The sequence below is a fragment of the Telopea speciosissima genome, chromosome 3, assembly GCF_018873765.1.
Source record: "Telopea speciosissima isolate NSW1024214 ecotype Mountain lineage chromosome 3, Tspe_v1, whole genome shotgun sequence".
NCBI lineage: Eukaryota > Viridiplantae > Streptophyta > Magnoliopsida > Proteales > Proteaceae > Telopea > Telopea speciosissima.
The window spans coordinates 13,271,557-13,292,556 of NC_057918.1; the positions used below are offsets into that span (position 1 = coordinate 13,271,557).

Here is a 21,000-nt window from a genome sequence, read left to right on the forward strand (position 1 = left end):
TGTTGATTGTGAATTGAGTAAAATCATTTGTTCTTTCAAGTAGCAGCAATAGTGGAGAGTACAGTTACAACTATAGCGAAAAGAAAATAGCAGGATTAAGAATTACATACAATTTATTAAGGGAAAGAATATTTTGCCATCCTATTAAGTAAATCCAACTGAAGTAGCATAGAGAATTCCACTTCAAGACAGATCAGGTCCCATCATGGCTATCCAATCCTACAGTTAGTTCTTGCCTGAATCCTTACTATGAAAAGCAGAGCCATGAACTACCTGAGAAATTCATTAACCTTATAAAACATAGGTAAATAATCAAATTAAAACCCGATGTATGTGTTATGATCTTTGGGGGGGGGGGGGGAAAGAATGTCCTTAAAATGACTGGATAAGATGGAGCTTGAATCAGTTTGACATTCAGGATATGCTTATTTTTGTGACTCGGTTGCTCTATATGGTGATAATGATTGAAACACATCATATATTCAATCATAATAGAGAGAAAATTCCTTCAAATATATATTAATCCATTACCTAATTACAAAAGTACAGTAATTTTTTATGCTTGCTAGGGTGAGACCAGAGTAAGCATATTGCCACAGATAAGAGAGACTCCCCTGATCATGTTAACTATTCTACTTGTTATTTACAGCACTTCACAAACTTGGAAGTTAAACTGTCATGAACCAGACTCAGCTCCATTGACTCAACTTCAATGCAAGTTTAACAGTCTAGTGGGTCCTCTTTTTTTAGATTTCAAATATTTTTCACCTTATATAGTGCTCTAGTATAATCTATATAATATTTATTTACATCTCTTATATTTTGTGTCTATTTGTTTTCTTCGAATTATGAGTTGACTTGCCGGTATCACCGATCCACCGTGATCGTTAGATGGTTGGACCGCTGATGGTTAAGCAGAATGGACCAGCTTCCCATTTTAGGAATATAACAAGTAAGCATCAACATGTGGATATGGATTCAAAAACACTGAAGATGACTAGATTCTATCTTGCAATCGAAGCCTTATAATCATATGCCATTTTGATTATGTAGAAGCCACTAGAAAGTCTTTTTTTTTTTTTTGGGGGGGGGGGGGTGGGCGCTTCAAAATCTAAAGATATTTTATTCAAAAGAACCTAAATAAGAAAATTTTTGGGGAAATTTCATGGACACCCCCTATAAGTATACAATATATTAGACACCTCAAACATTGGAAAAATATCAGACACCCCTTACTTTATGATTTTATTTCAACTTAGTCCATTCCGTTAGGTCTGTGTTACCCAATAATAAGAATTGTTTATTATAGCCTACAATAAAAGAAAAGAAAAATAAAACGGCGTTCTAAAAAATCTACATCTATCCATCATTGACGGCATCCAACACCGGAAAGCTTCATCGGCAATAACTTTAGATTCTTGATTCCGTTTATCCAAGCTTAACAAGTGAACAAGAGATCTCTGATCCCTTCATCCGTACCCCCATCAAACGCTGTGGTCCTCATTTCATCATACCAGATTGGGTTTTGGATCCATCATGTTCATGGCAGAAACAGATTCAGAGCTTCTCGGCCTTGAACTTGACATCATCTTCGTGGAGCTTCAGCCAAGAACCTGTAAACGAAAAAAAAAATCATTCAAAAATCCCTCTTGTTGTTTATCGATCTCTCGATCTAGGGTTAGGATTTGGTTTTCTTTTCAGATTTCTATGAAACCTTCGTCTGCAAGTAAAGGCCAATCCATTTTTCGCTATTGTTATTGCTACTGCAACTTCAGATGTTGTTGTTGCCATTAGAGCTCTGTTGGTGTTGCAACTCTTCTGCCATTAAAGCTCTGTTGGAGACTCTTAAGGATAGAAGCTTGCTACACTTGGATTGGTAAAAAAGTGATGGTAACTTTTCTGCCATTAAAGCTCTGTTGAAGATAGACGGAAGGCAAAAGGGTTTTAAAAAAAGCGAAAAGAAAAAGATATTTGAGAATTCTGATTTAAAATTTTAACTAGAGAATCGGGATCCGACCAGCGTCAATCTCGCAGATTATTCTCTCTAAATAAACACTGAAACAGTCTTTGGTCGCTTGATTCCCACCTTCTTTGCAAATATTCAGCCCGAAAATTGGAAAAATTCCCAATTCTTTTTCTCTTTTCCTTTTATTTTTCTAAAACTCTAAAATCAAACAAGAAGAAACTAACTCCTCCAAATCACAGATGCAGAAAAACTCTCTCCAAAATAGAACCCATCACTGCCCCCGTTGGCGAGCGCTCAGATCTCTTTTATCTCCTACAAATTTCAGAAATCCCCCCCTCCCAAAAAAAAAACCCTTCTGCGAATGTTGAAGATGAAGAACCTTGAACGCTCTTCGTGCCAACCTAGAATTAATTCCAATCCCCTGTACTGTTTCATCACAACCCCCTACAGTAAGAAGATGCTCCAACGATAAAAATAGGGAAGATGATGGAATAAGAGTTTTTTATTGAAATTACTAAGAGGGTAAAATGGACATTTTAACTTTAGGTGTTAACTTAGCTTAACGATAGGGGAAGGTTGATATTTTGTCAAAATTTGGGATGTCAATGATATATTGTATACTTACAGGAGGAGTTCGTGAAATCTTCCCCTCAAATTTTTTTTATCAAGAAGTTGACCTCGAAAGTGGCACATGATTGATAAGATCATTAAAATTAAGATGGTGTTCCCAAGACTACAGACACGCTTAAGAATTAGGGAGCTCTGATTGGGAAGATCTTCATTTCATATGCCCATTATAGAGTCAACTGGGAATCAAATCTGAGGTCATTTTTCTTTTATTATTATTTTTTTTTGGTAAATGGAGGTTTTTTTGTTTTTTTGTTTTTTTGGTCAAAAGTCAAGGGTAAAACTGTTTGTAACCATCCCGTTACAACAATAGGTTGTAATCGGACTTATTTGCCCACCCCATATTATGTATTAACTTTTTAAAATAAAGGTTTTTTCTGTAATTTATCCCTCCTCCCTCTCCTCCCTTCTCCGTCTCCGGCTCTCTCCCCCTTCCTCCTAGTCGGCTCCGGCATCCCCTTCCTCTCTCGTTTCGTTACGGCCCTGCCCTCCCGCCCCTCTCTCCCGTACTCCTCCACTGCCATCTTTCCATCCTGCATTCCTGCCCCCTCTTTACTCCTTGCAACTCACCGTGCGCCTCGTTCTCTCTTTTCAACTGGTAATTGAAGAACCAGAACTCATAAACAATCAACGGTGGTATTTAAATTGCTTTGGCTTCCAATGCTCTAATAGCGCATGGCCGACAATTCTCCTCATTTAATTCCACCACAGAATATGCTTCTCAGTTTCCTTTTATGGGGTAGATCATCGAATTGTGAAATTTGCTAATCAATGAAACTAATTTCAGATTAATTGTCTTTAAGGGCTTTCTTGAGCTGGGAATGAAACGTGAAATATAGCAAGGACGACTTCCAAGAATCAGGGAATTGCAGGGCATAGTTTCTCTTCATTGTTTTTAGTTCTTTCAGCTTGCCAGAACCCGATCGATCTGTTGTTGAGAGAATGACAGAGAATGATAATAGAGGTTTTTTTCGGCTGACTCTGGTTCGTGGGACATGGTTAATGTGGAATTCTTTTTCCTCTGCTTCCAATAAGGACTGTGTGGATGGATTGATGATCGTATGAGTGGCACTGAAAATCTGGTCGCGGTATCACCATTGAACAATGTTGTTTTTCCATTTCAAGTAGACATCTTCCCAGCCGAAAAAGAAAGAATGCACACCAAATAGTACCGAAAATCCAATAACCACAGCGGAACTAAAGGAACAGATAAAATTCATGGTTGATTTTGACGGCCACGCCCAACCCCAATTGAAAAATCTTACCACTGCAACTCCCCCTCTCGACCTGTCAACCTCCCGCAGCGTGGCTGTATCACCTTTGCCGCTCTCCTCCACTCCATTCGTGATCCTCGTCCCTCCCATCTTCATGCCCGACCCCAATCAAAAACCTCCGGCCTGGTATTGGAGTGAAGAACTATTGCCCCACTTCCACCTCTGACGAGCCATGGCAGACATCACCGTGCCTTCGGAGAGATAACATCATTTAGCCGAAGATTGGAGGAAGAGAAGAGAGATCAGATATATAAAAATGCCGGAGAGAGGATCACTGCCATGATTGCCACGAAGTGCTGGAATCAGGGAAGAAGAAAAAACGAAAAAGAAAAGAGTTTACATAGAAGTGTGAAATTACTTTGTGTACCCTTTAATCCAAGTAAAGATACATTATGTTTAGGGATAATAAAGTCTGGTTACAAAATCTGTTTGTAACCTTCTTGATTACAAACAGACGCATCCACCCAAAAGGCAAATGAAAGGCACGTTGAGAAAGAAAAAGAATAAAGGAAAGGCTGACAATGAAGATGGGAAGCTGGGAAAGGTGGCAGGGCCTCAAACTCAATACAAGGGGAAAAAAGATACTTGGAATATATACACAATATCACATTATACAACTAACACCCCCTCAAACTCAGGTCGATCGGAGAAAATCAACTTGATTTTGGACACCTACGAACATAAATGAATAGGAGGATGTGTTTTTGTAAATAGTGTAAGATTTTCATGAGGTAGGCTTGCATAGTCTCAATTTTGTTTTCATAAAATCAGTTTAATAGTGTTGATGGGGGCTACCCTAATGGTATGAGACCAATTTCTATGTGTGGACCTAAACTATTATTTATTTAATGGGAAAGAAACCCTAGTTTCTTTGCATGGTTGGTCCATATCTTCACCACTATAAATAATTGTCACTGGCCCGAAAGAGGGTAGACCAGACCAACACAGTTCGTGTGGGACAGAGATCGTCAAGAAAGTATTCGACTTCTACAACCATGGATCTAAGTATCCCAATCACATCTCCATAATTGTGTATGTATGCTCTTTTTTGGCAGCACTGTGTGGCGGTGCTTTCACTGTCCATGGAGGGTTTTCAAACCTTCGTTTGCGGTTTGGGGACAAAAGGAGATTGCTTATTATTAAAATTAAAAAGGTAAATTTCATGGACACCCCCTGTAAGTATGCAATATGTCACAGACATCCCATACTTGGTCAAAATATCAACATTCCCCCTTATGTTAAGCACAGTTAGCACCCAAAATTGAAATGTCCATTTTAACCCCACATCACAAACCCACAAACCCCTTCTCCTCTTCTTCTTCTTCTTCCAGCTGCTATCCACCGGCCCTTGCTGCAACCCAATCCAACCTCACCTGCCCCTAACCCCTGCTTCCCACCACCCCACCCACCCCCTGTTGAGATCTCAGCCCCGGTGTGACCCCAAACTGCCCCACCCCCCATTGGTGCCACCTCCTAATGGGGAAGGAAAATCTAAAAGGCAGAAGGCATTGGCGTTTTACCCACTTTGGTATTGAAAATCTAAAGCCTAAGAAGCAATTTTGAATTTAATTTGATATTAATTTAAGTCTGATGGTTACCTTCCTCCGCCATTAGTGGGCATTGGCTTTTTACCCACTTTGGCTGAAGCCCCCCTCTCTAATCTCTGTATATAAGTGGGCATCTGCTCTTTCACCTACTCACTAGTCACAGTTTTATCTGCAGTTCTGCACTTCAAAATTTGAGCACAGCAACTCTTGATTCCGCCTCAGGAGAGGGACAGAAGGCACCACCCCTTTGGTCTATGCTTGCCGTGAATGAGAAGGAGAAGAAGAAGAGAAGGGAAGAGAGACGCAACGATGGTAGAGCTTGTGCAAGGATGATGACGATGGTGATGAACAGAGGAAGCTTTACACCAACAGAACCCGAATCGTGAAAGCAAAAATGCCAGTGAGAATAAAGAACAAAATATTCATGTGAATGCCAACAAAGGCAATTGCACCAAAAAAAATAAATAAAAATCAACATGGTGTCGTAGAACAACAGAGAATCTCGCAGAATTAGCCCTAACGAATCCCATCACCGAAAACCCAGAAGAGGAAGAAGAAGAAGAAACAAAACGGAAAGGACCCAATTCAAACTGTCCTCTCCTTTTTTGTTCACATTTTTAACATACCTTATTCTTCTCTATTCTCTTGACGACGACCTGTTCCCCGGTGGATTTATTGGTGGCAACAAACGTATAACCAAACTGCCCGTGACCCAACAATTTCCCGATCGAATACTTATTATCGAAATCCTTGGCGTACCCAAAATCCGTCCGCTTTCCATATGGAGTAACCCCGCTGGGCCACCTCGAATGCCCTTTATCCTTCTGTTGCTGCTGTGATCGATTTTTATGGCTCTCATATGGCTTCTGTGGTGGATGATGCGATGTATCCTTCTGGGTCGCCGCTGTTGAACAGGTTTTGGAGCTCTCTTTCTGGTTCTTTTTGTTGTTTTTATTGCTGCTGTTGCTGTTGTTGTTAGAAGGGGCGTTGCTGTTTGCGTCACTGACTTTGGTAGTTGAAAGACAGATTCCCATGATTTTGCAGAACAGCTTCTCGTGTTTGCAGATGGGAGAACCATCAAATTGATTTATAAAGACTGGTGTTAATCATCAAAACCATTAAAGAAAGCTTAAAGCAAATGGAAGGAAGAAGACAAGAAAGAGAGTTGGTCAAAAGATGAGACTTTTTTGAAGCGACGAGGTAAGAGAATGGGGGGTGCTGCTTGCTGGAACTCCCCCTCTTTTTTGAACCCATGTTCTTAGTTTCTTCCGCCTTCAGACCAACGAAGACGATGAAGAGAGGGGTAATTTGGGGTTTTATTCTTAAGGGTATTATGAGAAATTCATCCTTTTATAAAAGATTTATTTTTCAGCGTAGCCGTCATATTCTTGACCGTACAGGTAAGTTAGTTAAAGATCAGATCTGTCTAAGTTGTTTAAAAGGAGGTGAACTGGCAAACTAAGAAGGTGATAAATTTGTAGAAATTGGGTAGCTAGCTAGCTAGGCAATTCTCAAATTAAATCATCCCCACCAAAGACTTGCCATCGACACCATAACAAGACCCGATCGAGTGCATGAAATCTTTACTCATTGTGTATGTATTTCACGAAGGGAGGGGGGGGCTCTTTGCACTGTTTATGGTCAGAGGAACTTTTCACTGGAAGGTAATGTATGTATCTTTCTGATTTTCTTATTTGGGATCTTTAGTTTTAGGCCAATCTAATAGCGTTTTTGTTGGTAGGTTCTTAAATGTGCTTTTGGTTAATAAAGCAAAGGATATTGAAGAGATCAAAGGGGATTAGGATCGTTTCCAGGGAGGCGTGCGCCCAGGGTGCTGCTAGGGGCATCCAATAGATGCACGCCTAGGGATGTGTTCGACACAGTCCAGCAGCTAGCAGCACCCTGGGCTTGCTGGGCTCTCTAGAGACGAGATGCGAATTATAAGGTTTTAGGTTGAAATTAGTACTAGCCTCTATGGATTTAGCCGTTTAGGGTTTTAGATCTTAGATAGATAGGGATGTAAATGAATAATCGAAAATCCGAATCCGATAAGTATCTCTATCACTTTAGGGACGTAAATATTTGAAAAAAAAAAATCCGAATACTTGATAACAAAAAGTGAAGTAAATAACGATCTTGACTGCCAGGGAGAGGAAAAAGAAAAAGAGTAACTTGATTAGCTTGGGAATCGAATCCATTACTCTTCTTCTCTCCGCTCCCTCTTCTCTGCCTTTTTTTTTTTCTGGTTTCCTCCAAGTCCGGCTGAACTCTTGCACCGCTGCGAAGTCCATATATCCATTCCCACCGCCAGCGGTGCGAACCCCGAACACCACACCTTGTAATTCGTCAAGCATTTGCTGGAGTGATAACGATGGTTGTCGGGGTGAAGCCTTTCTTCGTCAGTTGTGGCCGGAGTCGGTAAGGTTGCAGATTCTTCGTCTGGTGAGGATTTTTCGGTTTTTCGATGGGGAGAAAGAAGAAGATGGTGTTTTAGGTTTTAAGATTACGAGGGTAGAATAAATGCTTCACTACATCATCAAAAGGGTATTTTCGGGTTAAAAATTTTGAGTCAACTAACGTCATCATTTCACAGTTATTCACGAATAGATTGGGTGAGGTCTTAATTACTTTTCCAAAGTAGGGGAGGTTATGTTAATTTTTGAAACAAGAGGGGATGTTCTTAATATTTTGTTAAATCTTAGAAGTGGTTAGCATAATTTTCCCTTGAGATATTGAAAAACTAGGAAAATCACATCTTCACTTAGTGCAAGCATAGCCCCCCTCTCTGCCTGCAACTTTGAGATGCTTCTCCACCTGCAACTCACCTCGCCCCCCTCTCTGCTCCCACCTTTAGTGCAAAGGGTAATCTTGTAAAAATTGTGGTTGGTTTTTTTTTTTAATGTTCTGGTATAAAGGGTATTTTAGTCAATTGCACTTCATAAAGTTAACCCCGTTAGTTTTTGGGCCCAAATTGATATATTGGAACTTAAGGGGGTGACATTAATTCCACAATCCAACAGAGGGGGTGTCGATGAAAATTTCCCTTTTTTTTTTTATTTTTTATAAATAGAGATTATGGCAATTCTTAAAGGGTGATTGATCTCCTACACAGTGATCTTGCACTCACAAGTTGAGCTGAGAACTCCATAATGAGAGACCAAACTACTAAAGTACTATTCGTTTATATGGTAGATGCGATGTTGAAAATGTGTCCAGATTGATTAACGGGGGATCTTTATCACCTCCAGTTTGCTGACCGGCCCAGTTCCCCAGTTCCTCTAACAAAGGGGGGGCTGAAATGACCTCTCTACCCATGCCCAAACACCCTGCCCGGGTGGGGTCCACCATCCCCCTATTAGAGGAACTGGGGAACTGGGCCGGTCAGCAAACTGGAGGTGATAATTTTCCGTTAACGGGGTTGTCTATGTAGTACCATTATCCTATTAAGAAACTTAGAGAGAAGAAGTTATTTTAAAGGGCAAGAGAACGCTACCTGGTCCAATGGCTCTTGTGCCAGCACGGGGTCAATGGGAGCATGCACGTAAGTATCACGAGGGGCAAGATTTCCACCTTTCTATGGAGGCAAATCGGTCATTTCGCATCCACAGGTGTTTAGCCATAGGACCACGCGACTAGATAGTGTTCTTTTGCCCTTTTTTAAATTAGGAAACTAGATTATAGTCTCCAATAAATAAGGGATATGGGAAGGAATGGTCGCCCACTGCAGTTAGCACTCCTCTCTCTCCCTATATATATTTTTAGGGTTTTTACTACCCTATTTTTTTTGTGGTGCTTCCCTCTCTTCTCTCCTGAACAGTGAGATCAAGGTTTTGACCCTTACGAGTGAGTGAGTTAAGGTGAATGTCTCCTTAATGATCATGCAAGTCTTGCCGTGCGAAGTGTTCGAGACATGAAATACCTTATGTTACTAGGTTGTGAAATAACATGAAATCCCTTATGATCATTCAAGTCTTGCCGCACGAAGTGTTCGTGACATGAAATCCCTTATGTTACTAGGTTGTGAAATAACATGAAATCCCTTATGATCATTCAAGTCTTGTGCGCCGAAGTGTTGAAGATATTTATTTTCCCTTTCTATGAGTTGTTACCTATTCCTACGTGAGGACGATCTTAGTTCTAATGAGATTGGATGACTAAATTTATTTTTCCGTTGCATTTCCAATGAATCCAACATAGAAAACTTTGCCACCATCTTGAAAGGATTTGACAAAGAGAATCGAAGTTTGAAAGGGTATAGAGTTCATGGCACAAGTCTGTGAGTATACGATTCCAATCAAGCAAAATCTATGCTCTGGGGAGAGTACCACTGGTGTGTCTTGAGTCATAGGGGCCGGTCTTAAGTTGGGTAAGCCTACCAAAGTCCTAAACCTCGATCTCTTTTGTAGTGATTGGAGCAACCCAATTGAGAGTAACATAAATATGCATTTATTGTATCTCGTCTGCAAGTTAAGCTCGTTAGATTCCAATTTAAAAGCTCAAACCATTAGGTGAAGGGACCAACAAGCATATATATGAAGATACTTCCAATTAAGGTCTTAGACAATCTATGTGTGACAAAACTATATATATAACTTCAAGCCACGTATGTACTATTTTTTGGCCACGTACGTACTTATTCACATGTATGCATACAGAATAAGACGACACCCTACACATGGAGATTAAGACCGATAAAGGAAAGGCGACCAAGAGATGGTTGTACTACCATGTTAAAACTTAGGGATCGAGCCCAAAATCTTATATAGCCCAAGATTCCTGTTCCTCCTCCCTTATGTAAGTCTAGGCTTTTGGGTTGGACCCTCCAAATTAAAATGATATCAGATCCCATGGTTCTTATTCCTCCCTAGTAGATAGACTCATTTCATGTATTTGGTATTGCCCCATTCTACAAACATGCAAGGGGAAGGGAAAGTGTTAAAATATAGGGAACATTGGACTCTTTAGGTCCTTAATTGGTGCCTTTGTATACTTAAAAAGGAGCTAGCTATCTCACATTGAAATCTCTAGATTCTTTTATACCCTCTTCAAATAAAATAAAATAAAAAAAAAAAGTGGGATCTACACTGACAATATTTCTCACCTATTTTGATCATATGGGCCATATATGCGTGATACCATTTTCCAACCCCACATTGGTTGTAGTACGTAGATTCCATCTTACACTTCCCTCATAGAACCCTCTACCTTTAGTTATTTACCTGAGCCGTGAACCCCGCAACACCCTTAAATTTATTTTTATTTTTTTTTTTAAGAAAAAAAATTAAATGTAATGCTTTAATTAATGAGGCACTGATCGAATAGAATAGATAGAGTTGGAGGGTTGAATCTTTCAACCCCGTTGACAAAACAAAATGAAGATTTTATTTATTTTTTGGGTAAACAAGTCTTTATTTAGAATAAGACATGCAAAACTCATGGCCATGCAAAATGAAGAAATTAAAACAAGAAACAAAACGGTTATTGGTCAAGTGGAAGGCCTCCCTTGTCGCCCCATTTCTCTCTATTTCTGGGTGAGGATCACCCTCTGGTCCTGGTATTTGGATCAGATCTCTGTTTTAATTTGGGCTATCCATTGCCCCTATATATATAAAGACATGATGATGTTTTTCACATGTCAGGGTAAAAACCGAGCATGGTGTAAAGTGAGGGTGGGTTCTATTTGTTGTTGGTCTTTTAATTTATCTCTGAATCCATCTTACCTTTCGCCATCGCTCATCCAGTATCTCACAATTATCAATCTGAAGTTATAATAATAAAATAAAACAGAGACAGACAGACACTGTGAGAGTGAGAGTGAGAGTGCAAAATGGTGGAGTTAGCTATTATTAAGCCCAACAACATCTTCTTTTTCTTTTTCTTCTTCTTTTTGTTCACCTATGCTGTGAAGGCCCATATAGCAACGAACTTCGAAGGGGCGTTGACGAGAAGGTTGTTGCTTCAACAGAAAGAAGAAGTGGGGGCCGGGGGCCCATGCCAGGCAACGAACCCAATAGACAGCTGCTGGAGGTGCCAAGCCAACTGGGAGATGAATCGAAAGAGTTACGCCAAGTGCGCGCTGGGGTTCGGCAGGAAGACTAGGGGTGGCGAGAACGGCCGCATCTACGTTGTCACTGACCCCTCCGACAGCGACATGGTCAACCCAAAGAACGGCACCCTCCGTTACGGTGTCATCCAGAACGAGCCACTTTGGATCATCTTTGCCCACGACATGACCATCCGCCTCAACCAGGAGCTCATTATGACATCCAACAAGACCATCGACGGCCGTGGCGCCAACGTTCACATCGCCAACGGCGCTGGTATAACCATCCAGTTCGTCCACGATATCATCATCACTAACCTCCACATCCACGACATCAAAGCCACCAAAGGCGGCGATATCCGTGATTCCGTCGACCACCACGGTCAGCGCACCTCCAGCGACGGCGATGGTATTAACATCTTCGGATCCACCAACATCTGGATCGACCACATGTCCATGTCCAACTGCAAGGATGGACTCATCGACGCCGTCATGGGTTCCACCGCCATTACCATCTCCAATAACTACTTCTCTAGCCACGACCATGTAAGTAACTCTCGATACTAACTAACTTCTTCTTTTTTTTCTTTTTTTTTGTATTTTTTCAATTTATCAATTTTTTATTTTATATCAGATGATATGATACTAATTAAAACTAACTGATTTCTCTCTAACTAACAAACGAACGAACTTAATATGACTAACTAGAAATCGGCCGAGTGAGTTTCTTTCCGAGTCGACTCACTGATGTTTTTGGTGACCCTAATATTATTATTGATTATTATGTTAATTTTTATAATAATAGGTGATGCTGTTAGGAGCAAATGACACCTACGCCGATGACGAGAAGATGCAGGTCACCGTAGCATTCAACCACTTCGGGCCAGGATTAGTACAGAGGATGCCCAGGGTCCGATGGGGATTCGCCCACGTGGTGAACAACGATTACACCCACTGGGAAATGTACGCCATTGGTGGCAGCACACACCCAACCATCCTAAGTCAGGGCAACCGCTTCGTCGCTTCAGATTCATCGGCATTCAAGCAGGTTACCCATAGGGATTACGCAACCGAGGACGTGTGGAAGAACTGGGACTGGAGATCTGAGGGTGATCTAATGGAGAACGGTGCCTTCTTCGTCCAATCTGGATCCCCATTAAAGAAGGAGTCCTTCTCCAGCGAAGACATGATCAGCCCAAAGCCCGCCACCTCTGTCCCCGAGCTTACTCGCTTTGCTGGTGCACTCAACTGCACGGTTGGCAAGCCTTGCTAATTAATTTGGTGGCTCTTCTTCTTCAGACACTTCACCTTAGTACGTAGCCTACCATGCTTAAACAAAGGAGCAACTATGTAGGTGTGTAGGTCGGGGATCCATAAGAGATAGCGACTTTAGCCCATTGAGGGTTTTAGTTTCTAAGGAAAAAATATAAATAAGTAAACAAAAAGAGAAAGAAGATGGAAGAAAAAGAGAATATTCATATATATATATATACATTGGTGGGTATCAGCTAGCTACTGATTCAATTTATTGGTAATATGAATTACTACTATTTTCTTCTCTACTCTCTCTCAATCTCTCCGTCTCTTCCAGTCCCACCACGCACCACCGCCTGAAAAATTATTGCCCCCAGTTCTGGGGGCGGCTGGTCATCGCCCATGTGTGCACAGTGGGTCCCACCATACACACATGGGTGGTGCCCAACCGCACAATGTGCACAGGACCCCCCCCCCTCCGTATTGGGGTCGATAAAGATCCCGACCACCCGGCTTAGCTTGCAACTTTGGGTCAGAATCATTTTACATCTATTTCAATGATTGGCATGCCTCTAGCCCAGCGAGTGATCGATAGCCAATTAATATTATTGAGATTATAAAATATATTTGACCGGATCGGATGTATTTTAACTGATAAAGAAGAAGATAAACAACCCCAATATTGTTCCACATACACATTCACAAAAAGACTGCTGGTACCATATAATTAACTGTTTAATTAGAGAGTTGAATATTCAAGATCAATTAAACAGTTTACTGAACGTACAACGAACACCCTAAGAACTGAACAAGTATACTGGCCTTGTGGCCACTTTGAAGTACTCGCGCGCGCGGTATTAATTACAGATTATTTGCATTGTTGAATTTAAGTATGTAGAGAGAGAGAGAGAGAGAGAGAGAGAGATGGGCTGGATATATGTCTTCAATTCCAGTTCTTAATTCCCACTCTAATAAATAAATATGAGAATTAGTCCCTTCAACTATCTCAGCTCCAAGATAAATTAATGCATCCATATCCTAGCTAGCTAACACCCAAATTAGTGGAAAACATTATATTAATTTCTAAGATGCATGTACGTGTACGTACATAGGTCTCCCATAAATGCTAAAGAAATTAGTTCATGCATGGATGTGATACATAACCACGACGTACATTCTATTCTAAAAGTATATCCCTAAAGGTGCTAATTAAATATATAGTGGAAAATAAATAATTAATCTAATCTTTCCCACCAGGGCGGATCTAATCCCAACAGCAAATGCGGTCTCCCTGCTTCCACCAAAACCAACCAACTGGGCCAGCCAACCAGCATACATTCCACGATCAAACATTTCTGAACAACAATAAGATAATGAGATTAAAGGATAAAGACACTTTTACTTGAAATTAATAGGATCCAGAAAGAGTTTCTTAGCTTGCAGTTACGTTCCATACATTAATTTAAAAAACATTTAAAAATGCAATAGTGATAATTCATATATATCGTCGTCGTGGAATCTATTTATCAAAAAGGATCCAGCTATTATCTTACAGTTAGGTTCCATTTGCCTAAACGTACAACCTTAAAATTAGCTCAGGAATATATAATAAACTGATCTATCTCATATAGCCAGCCTATTCATCAAGAAAAACAAAGCTATTAAGAGAATCATGCACTTAAAGTATTGTGTTGTAAGGTGGTCTCAAAAGAAACTTGCACCACCTCAGCAGGAGTTGGGGATCTACCTAGCTAGACCCTTTTCTTGGTCGATTTCTCATTCCACCCTCTCTCTCTCTTTGTTTGCATTGTGTTGCTACGAAATTCGGCATTGATGGCGTGATTTGAAGATGCCACAAAATGAATTGAATCAAAGAGTGGGTTCTACCCGTGCCTTGGTAATCCAAGGACTTTTCAAATGCAATGCCAAGAAAAAGAAAGAGGAGAAATCAAATTAATTTACTCTCCAGATACAGCTATGGTAAAATGTTTACAAACCCTCCATTAACGCCCAATGACGCCTCTTTTGAGATGCTCTCATCTTGCCATTGAAGGACTGTAGAGATCTTCAATTTGACTAAGAACATAGTGTTGTTGAAGAGTAACCCCAAGAAGTTCTTTAAAGGAAAAGAACAGAAACCATTTACGTTACACTACTCCTAAAAAAAAAGAAAGATAAATTGCAAATTGTTTGATTGATTTTTGGATCCTTTCTTCATCGCCATTATCACTTATATAGTTGTAGCTGGCAATCCCTTGTAGTCATTAGGTGGTTGAGTAACTTCCCATCTCCATCACTTCACATTTGAATTTAAATTTGAGCACTTGTAGGTGGTTACGTAACTGCACATAACCTCCTTCACCACCTTCCCACTTTGTTGTTCAAATTTCAAAAAGAAACCCATTACATGGCATGTGCAATGCACGGCCTTGAAGTATGCATAGTTTTTCGGCCATTGACCGTTGTCTGACCATTTTCGGTTATGATCGTTTTCGGTCATTGATTGTTTCTGACCGAACTGACCGTTTTTCGGTCCCTTGCTAACAAATTAGTCTTGACATAAGTAGATTTCGGTCTATTTGTCTATTGACCGAAATAGACCGAAAATAGGGTGTAAACACATTGGAGTGAATTTTTTTTTATACTAATTTTTGTTGTTCATTTTTCTCCTACAGATATTTTAATAATAGGGCATAGGGCTAGAATATGAGGAAAAGATAATCATGATCTAAGAGATATGGATTGAGAGTGAATTGTATTTTCTTGGGAGAGGAAGGTCTAAGTTACAAAGACAGAGATGTAAACGGATGGTCAAAAAATCTGAATTCGATCCGCATCTGAATCCATCTGAATCCATTTAGAGGTATCCCGTATTCGGCTAGGGAATATTCGGATCCAATCACATCCGATCTGTATCCGAGCTGAATCCAATCCATTTACATTCCTAGTTTTAGATTTAGGATTTAGGGTCACGGATAAAAACCGATACAATACCAATATGGGTCGATATTGATTCTTGATCGGTATAGACTATGGTATTATTGATTGAGAGATCAATACCATATCTGATACTTTGTGTCGATACCGATTTTTACCAATTTTTTATTTATTTATTTATTTTTTTTTAAATCTTTACTTGTATTTGTTAATTAGAGATGTGTAAGTAATGTCTTTGTTATGTGTAAAAGGGGGGAAAATCCTCTCCAATTTCTTAAAAGTGTAGCTCGGGGTTGAGAGCTCAACACCTGGCAGATGTGACATCCAAAGGTGTCGAGCTCGAGAAGAAAAAAAATAAAAAAGACTCAAACGACCTCAAACCATTGGATGTCACACCTATCAAGTGTCAATCTCTCAACCCCAAACTGCATCAAATTGACTCAATCAACCTCGGACCATTGGATGTCGCATCAGCCGGGTGTCAACCTCAAATTGCACCAGACACACACACTTGTTGATCAAGGAATTGGAGAGAATTTTAATCCGTAAACATAAAAGGAGAGCTGGCATAATAAGAAAGTGACAAAAAGATTGTAGAAGTTGGGTTCTCTTCAGAGGGGGAGAGAGAGACGGAAGAGAGCTTCCGCTGGCTACCGGTTCTCCTTGCACTCACAGCGGCTACCTTTCCATTCTCCGACGGCTTCTCTTCAGAGGGGGTCACCAAGACGGAAGAAACTTTCAGATAATTCGTGAAAGAGGAGAGAGAGGAGAGAGGGAAAGATAAAAAGTAAAAATAAACAGTAATAAAAACAAAAGTGAAAATATAAATTAAAATTATTTTTTTTTGGGAAATGTAAATTTAAATTTGAAAAAGTGAAAGTTCACTTTTCACTTTGAACCGTTGTCAATCATCTAACTGGTAAATGGAGCAAAATGGAGCATGTCAGTAATGGAGCAGATAAAAATTGTAGTTAGCTGTAACAAGAGAATTTCCTAATTAAATCATTCCACATCATGCCAAGATTTCCAGAATCTCCATATACATTACACATCTATCATTCCTTCCTTCCACCATGCCAAGATATCCGGAATCTCCAAATACAGTACACATCTATCATTCCTTCCTTCCTTCCTTCCTTCCTTCCTTCCTTCCTTGTTGCATTTGATGCATTTGAAAAACAACTTGTTGGGCAGGATAGGGTTGCGGATGGAAGTGGGTGTACATGGACTGGCATAGTTAATGAATGTAGGCTCAAGTAATTACAACCCCATCTTTTATATATATATATATATATATATATATAAGGTTAAAAGACTTAAAAGTACGAAAAAGATCCTGTGCATCTGGGCAGCTGGGCTGCATGTGTAGCGCTAGACTCAAAGTGCTACATTTTGACCGCCTTACCCCTGCTCGGACAACGCATTGGGGCAGGGGTAAGGGTGGGGGGTTTTTGGTTAAGTATATATAGGGTAAAAGGAAAGGAAGAAACTAACAAGAAAAGAGCTCTCTCTCTCTCTCTCTCTCTCTCTCTCTCTCTCTCTCTAGGATAGAAACTTAAGGGTAAATGGTGTTAGGGTTTAGGGTTTTAAGCACTGGTTGCTTAAAACATTACACCCTGTGTATCAAGTTTGGAATACCCAGGCTGCTGCCTCCCACTAATATTTATAGAGAAATTAGGATTTAGATTAGATGGACTAATTACTAGATTGTCTCTCACAACCTGAGCCATAATATAAATAGGATTATATTAAAACATATAAAGAAATATTACCATAATTCCCTTGCAAATGAAAGGACTAATCTCTCTACATAGACAAGAAGGCGAAAGGGCAATAGATTGTGAATTTGTGATTGCAGCCGCCCTTTGCTCAAGGTCTCAAATGGACCAGTCATTTAGGATAAAGATAGCAACTCCCAACAAAAAAATCAAATTGCTCGCTGGTAGTTAGTGAAATATGAAGAGAAAGAAACAATCTTCCGTGCATTCTTAAACAATGACCTGAGCTTTTACTCACCTGTTCAGAAATATAGAATCATGGCAAGACCACTGAAACCGATCATATTTTCTCTGCACATCTCAACAAGTTCTCTACTCAAATGTAGCTTCCAACGCTTCCCATTCTCTACTTCCGCGGCAGTTCAACTACAAATGGTTCCAGAACAACGCCTTACAATGCTGAAAGCTCTCACTCTCGCAGATAGTAACCACATCAAACAGTTTCTGGGTCAACTCATCATCAACAAGCTACCTATCGACGCAATGTTACTAACGAGGCTCATTGACATCTTTTTTTCTTCTAATAATGTGTTTTTGGGCCCGGCTGCTCTTCTGTTCATGCAGTTTCGAGAATTCATTGATTCCGAACTTTGTAGCTTCATGGTCAGATCTTACACTCACTCCAACAAGCATCTGCAGTCAATTTTAGTTTTCACACAGATGCATAAGAATGGATTTCTTCCTGATTCATCCACGTTTCCTGCTGTGCTAAAATCTGTTGCCCATTTGTGCCGCCCAAGGTTTGGAAAGTCGATACATGGTTGCATAATTCAGATGGGTTTCCACTCGGATGTCTACATAAACACAGCTCTTGTCCACATGTATGCGACCTGTTTGTCCATTGGTGAGGCACATCGACTGTTCGATGAGATGCCTGAAAGAAATTCAGTTTCTTGGAATGCTTTAATAACAGGTTATACCCATAACAGAATGTTTAGGGAAGCTATTGATGTGTTTGGAGAGATGCAGGCATCCGGTGTCCAGCCAGGGGAGGTCACCATGGTTGGGGTGCTCTCGGCCTGTGCTCATTTGGGAGCATTGAATCAGGGGAAGTGGATTCATGATTATATAAAACAGAACAGACTCAGAATGAATGTGTTTGTAGGTACTGCTCTTATAGACATGTATGCTAAATGTGGAGTGGTTCATGAGGCTGAAAAGGTTTTTGAAACAATGAGAGTGAAGAATCCTTACACTTGGAATGTTCTGATATCTGGGTATGCAATGAATGGGCATGGGTTTGCTGCATTGCAGGCACTTTCCAAAATGCTCATGGAGAATGTTAAGCTCGATGGAGTCACTTTCTTAGCTGTTTTATGTGCTTGTTGCCACCAAGGTCTTATTGATGAAGGCCGAAGCTATTTTACCAGCATGGAAAACTTTGGTTTGCGACCAGGCATTGAGCATTATGGTTGCATGGTTGATCTACTTGGTCGAGCTGGTTTCTTGGAGGAAGCTCATGAGCTCATCCGAACCATGCCATTGAAACCAGACCCAATCGTTTGGAGGGCATTACTGGGTGCTTGTAGAATCCATGGAAACATCCAGTTGGGTGAGTTTGCAATCCACAATCTTCTTGAATTAGAACCCAACAATGGGGAGAACTATGTTTTACTGTCGAATCTGTATGCTCAAGATCGAAGATGGAATAAGATGGGTGAAGTGAGGCAGATGATGAATCGTAAGGGGATCAGGAAAGTCCCTGGTTGTAGTTCAATTGAAATTGACAATATGGTTTATGAATTTGTAGTATTAGAAAGAATGAAGATCGAGTTGGAGGAGGTTTATAACATGTTGGCTGATATGAAGAAAGAATTGAAGCTGGCTGGCTATGTTGCAGACACTAACATGGTTTCATTTGATGTGGAGGAAGAGGAGAAGGAACATTCTCTAATGTATCACAGTGAGAAGCTTGCGCTTGCTTTTGGGCTTCTTAGAACTTCATCCGATACGACTTTGAGGATAGTGAAGAATCTGAGGATTTGCAAGGATTGCCATGACTTTTTTAAGCGTGTTTCAAAGGTTTATAGAAGGCAGATTGTTGTCAGAGATCGAAAACGATTCCACCATTTTGTTGGAGGTGATTGCAGCTGCAAAGATTATTGGTGATACCTTTTAATGGTGTGATTGACTTCAGCTTCAGTTATACAGATGGTGCACAAGCAGGTCAAAGGGATAGCTCCGTTAAGAAAAGCTGAATTTCTCAGAGAGAGAGAGATGTGGATGTAACAAGTTATATCGTGATCAAGAAAGGAACCTATGAGTCCGGTATCATATTCTCTCTTTTATATCAAAGCAAACAATAGCAATCATCACCAAACCAGAAAAAAAACCATAAAGTAGGAAGAGGGAAGTCACATGGGGGAATGCCAAGCAGTATGTTCACCATTGCTTCCCTTCCCTTCGCTACTGTCAGCGCCATTGCCACCATCTCTACCAATTCCACCTCCACCACCATACTTTCAGATTCACATTCAGGTGGTGGTGGATCTGCTGATCATAGTGAGAGTGTTAGATACAAGGACTAAATCAAAGATGGCTCAAGGCTTCTTCATGATGCACTGGTTTCTTCTGCTGATCACTGAGACTGTTGGTTACATGGTTTGTTACATTGTTACAATTTTTTGGGGGCCACGCTACCGTGTGGAATGGAATCTCCCATACCAAGCGAATGGGAGCATGGGATGGGCACTGCACAGTTCGTATACATGAGGGACTCGCAATGTCAAGGAGGAGAGAGTGTGTGAGAGGGTGCTTGACCATAATTTTCCCTTCTTATTTTTTTGACATAAAAGGTCATTGCAACATAGCAAGAGAATCTTTGCACAGGTTCATCCTATTCTGCCCTGTAGAAAAATTATTTGGTAAACTAGGTGTTGAATATATAGCAAATGATTTGCATTGGTCAAATGTCAAATTTCAGCTTTAAATTCAATCATTTACCCCCCCCCCCCATCTAATGTCATATTTTCTATGTATGTCCATGTATCTCTCCAGCTGATTTTTTTAATTCTTTATTTATCCAATTGAAAAATTCAGATTAATTAACAATTTAACATATGAGGAGGGGACATTGGAATCTACTTGTTCACAAAGTTTCAGTCCCATTGAGCTGCATCCGTGTTAGAACTGGGTGTGCCACCGTGTGTCAAAACAACCCCTTTGTTCTTTCAGATGGTTAAGGTTTACCCTGCTTGACTCCCCTGTATTACCCATTCACAGAGCTGATCACCATCGATCCAAACTTCTAATTTCTGGAACCCTTTTGAGTTTTGTCATTGTTTGGTTCAAATTTTGCAAGATGTCTTTGGCCTTTGATACCAACAATAACAACAACACAGTCTTATCCCAACTAAATGAAGTCGGCTACATGAATCTTTTCAAAACAAAATAGAGAAAAGTAAGGTCCTCACAAAGGGAAATTAAAGTAATAGAAATGGAGAATAAAAATGAAGAAATGAGACAAATAAAAAGAAAAAAAAAATAAAAGGTGAGAAGTGAAAAAATGAAGAATGAAAGTATAATGAAATAATACAACAGAAACCCAGCCACTAGAAAAAGAAGCCAGATCCAA

At 40.2% G+C, this 21,000-nt stretch overlaps 3 protein-coding genes across 3 annotated transcripts; 2 read left to right on the plus strand and 1 right to left on the minus strand.

The window, feature by feature from the left end:
* Positions 1-225: 225 nt before the first annotated feature.
* LOC122654863 (calcium-dependent protein kinase 16-like) lies at positions 226-11,144 on the minus strand. Its single transcript, XM_043849131.1, has 3 exons — positions 11,135-11,144; positions 6,041-6,510; positions 226-273 (listed from the first exon to the last, which is right to left on the minus strand). The coding sequence occupies exons 1-3, from the start codon at positions 11,142-11,144 to the stop codon at positions 226-228; spliced, it is 528 nt and encodes a 175-aa protein (XP_043705066.1).
* Positions 11,145-11,241: 97 nt separating this feature from the next.
* LOC122654864 (probable pectate lyase 7) lies at positions 11,242-12,730 on the plus strand. The gene is made up of 2 exons (XM_043849132.1): positions 11,242-12,003; positions 12,263-12,730. Exons 1-2 carry the CDS (start codon positions 11,242-11,244, stop codon positions 12,728-12,730), a joined length of 1,230 nt encoding a protein of 409 aa, XP_043705067.1.
* Positions 12,731-17,684: 4,954 nt separating this feature from the next.
* LOC122654865 (pentatricopeptide repeat-containing protein At4g21065-like) lies at positions 17,685-19,535 on the plus strand. The gene has a single exon (XM_043849133.1). It carries the CDS (start codon positions 17,685-17,687, stop codon positions 19,533-19,535), a length of 1,851 nt encoding a protein of 616 aa, XP_043705068.1.
* The last annotated feature ends 1,465 nt before the right edge of the window (positions 19,536-21,000 follow it).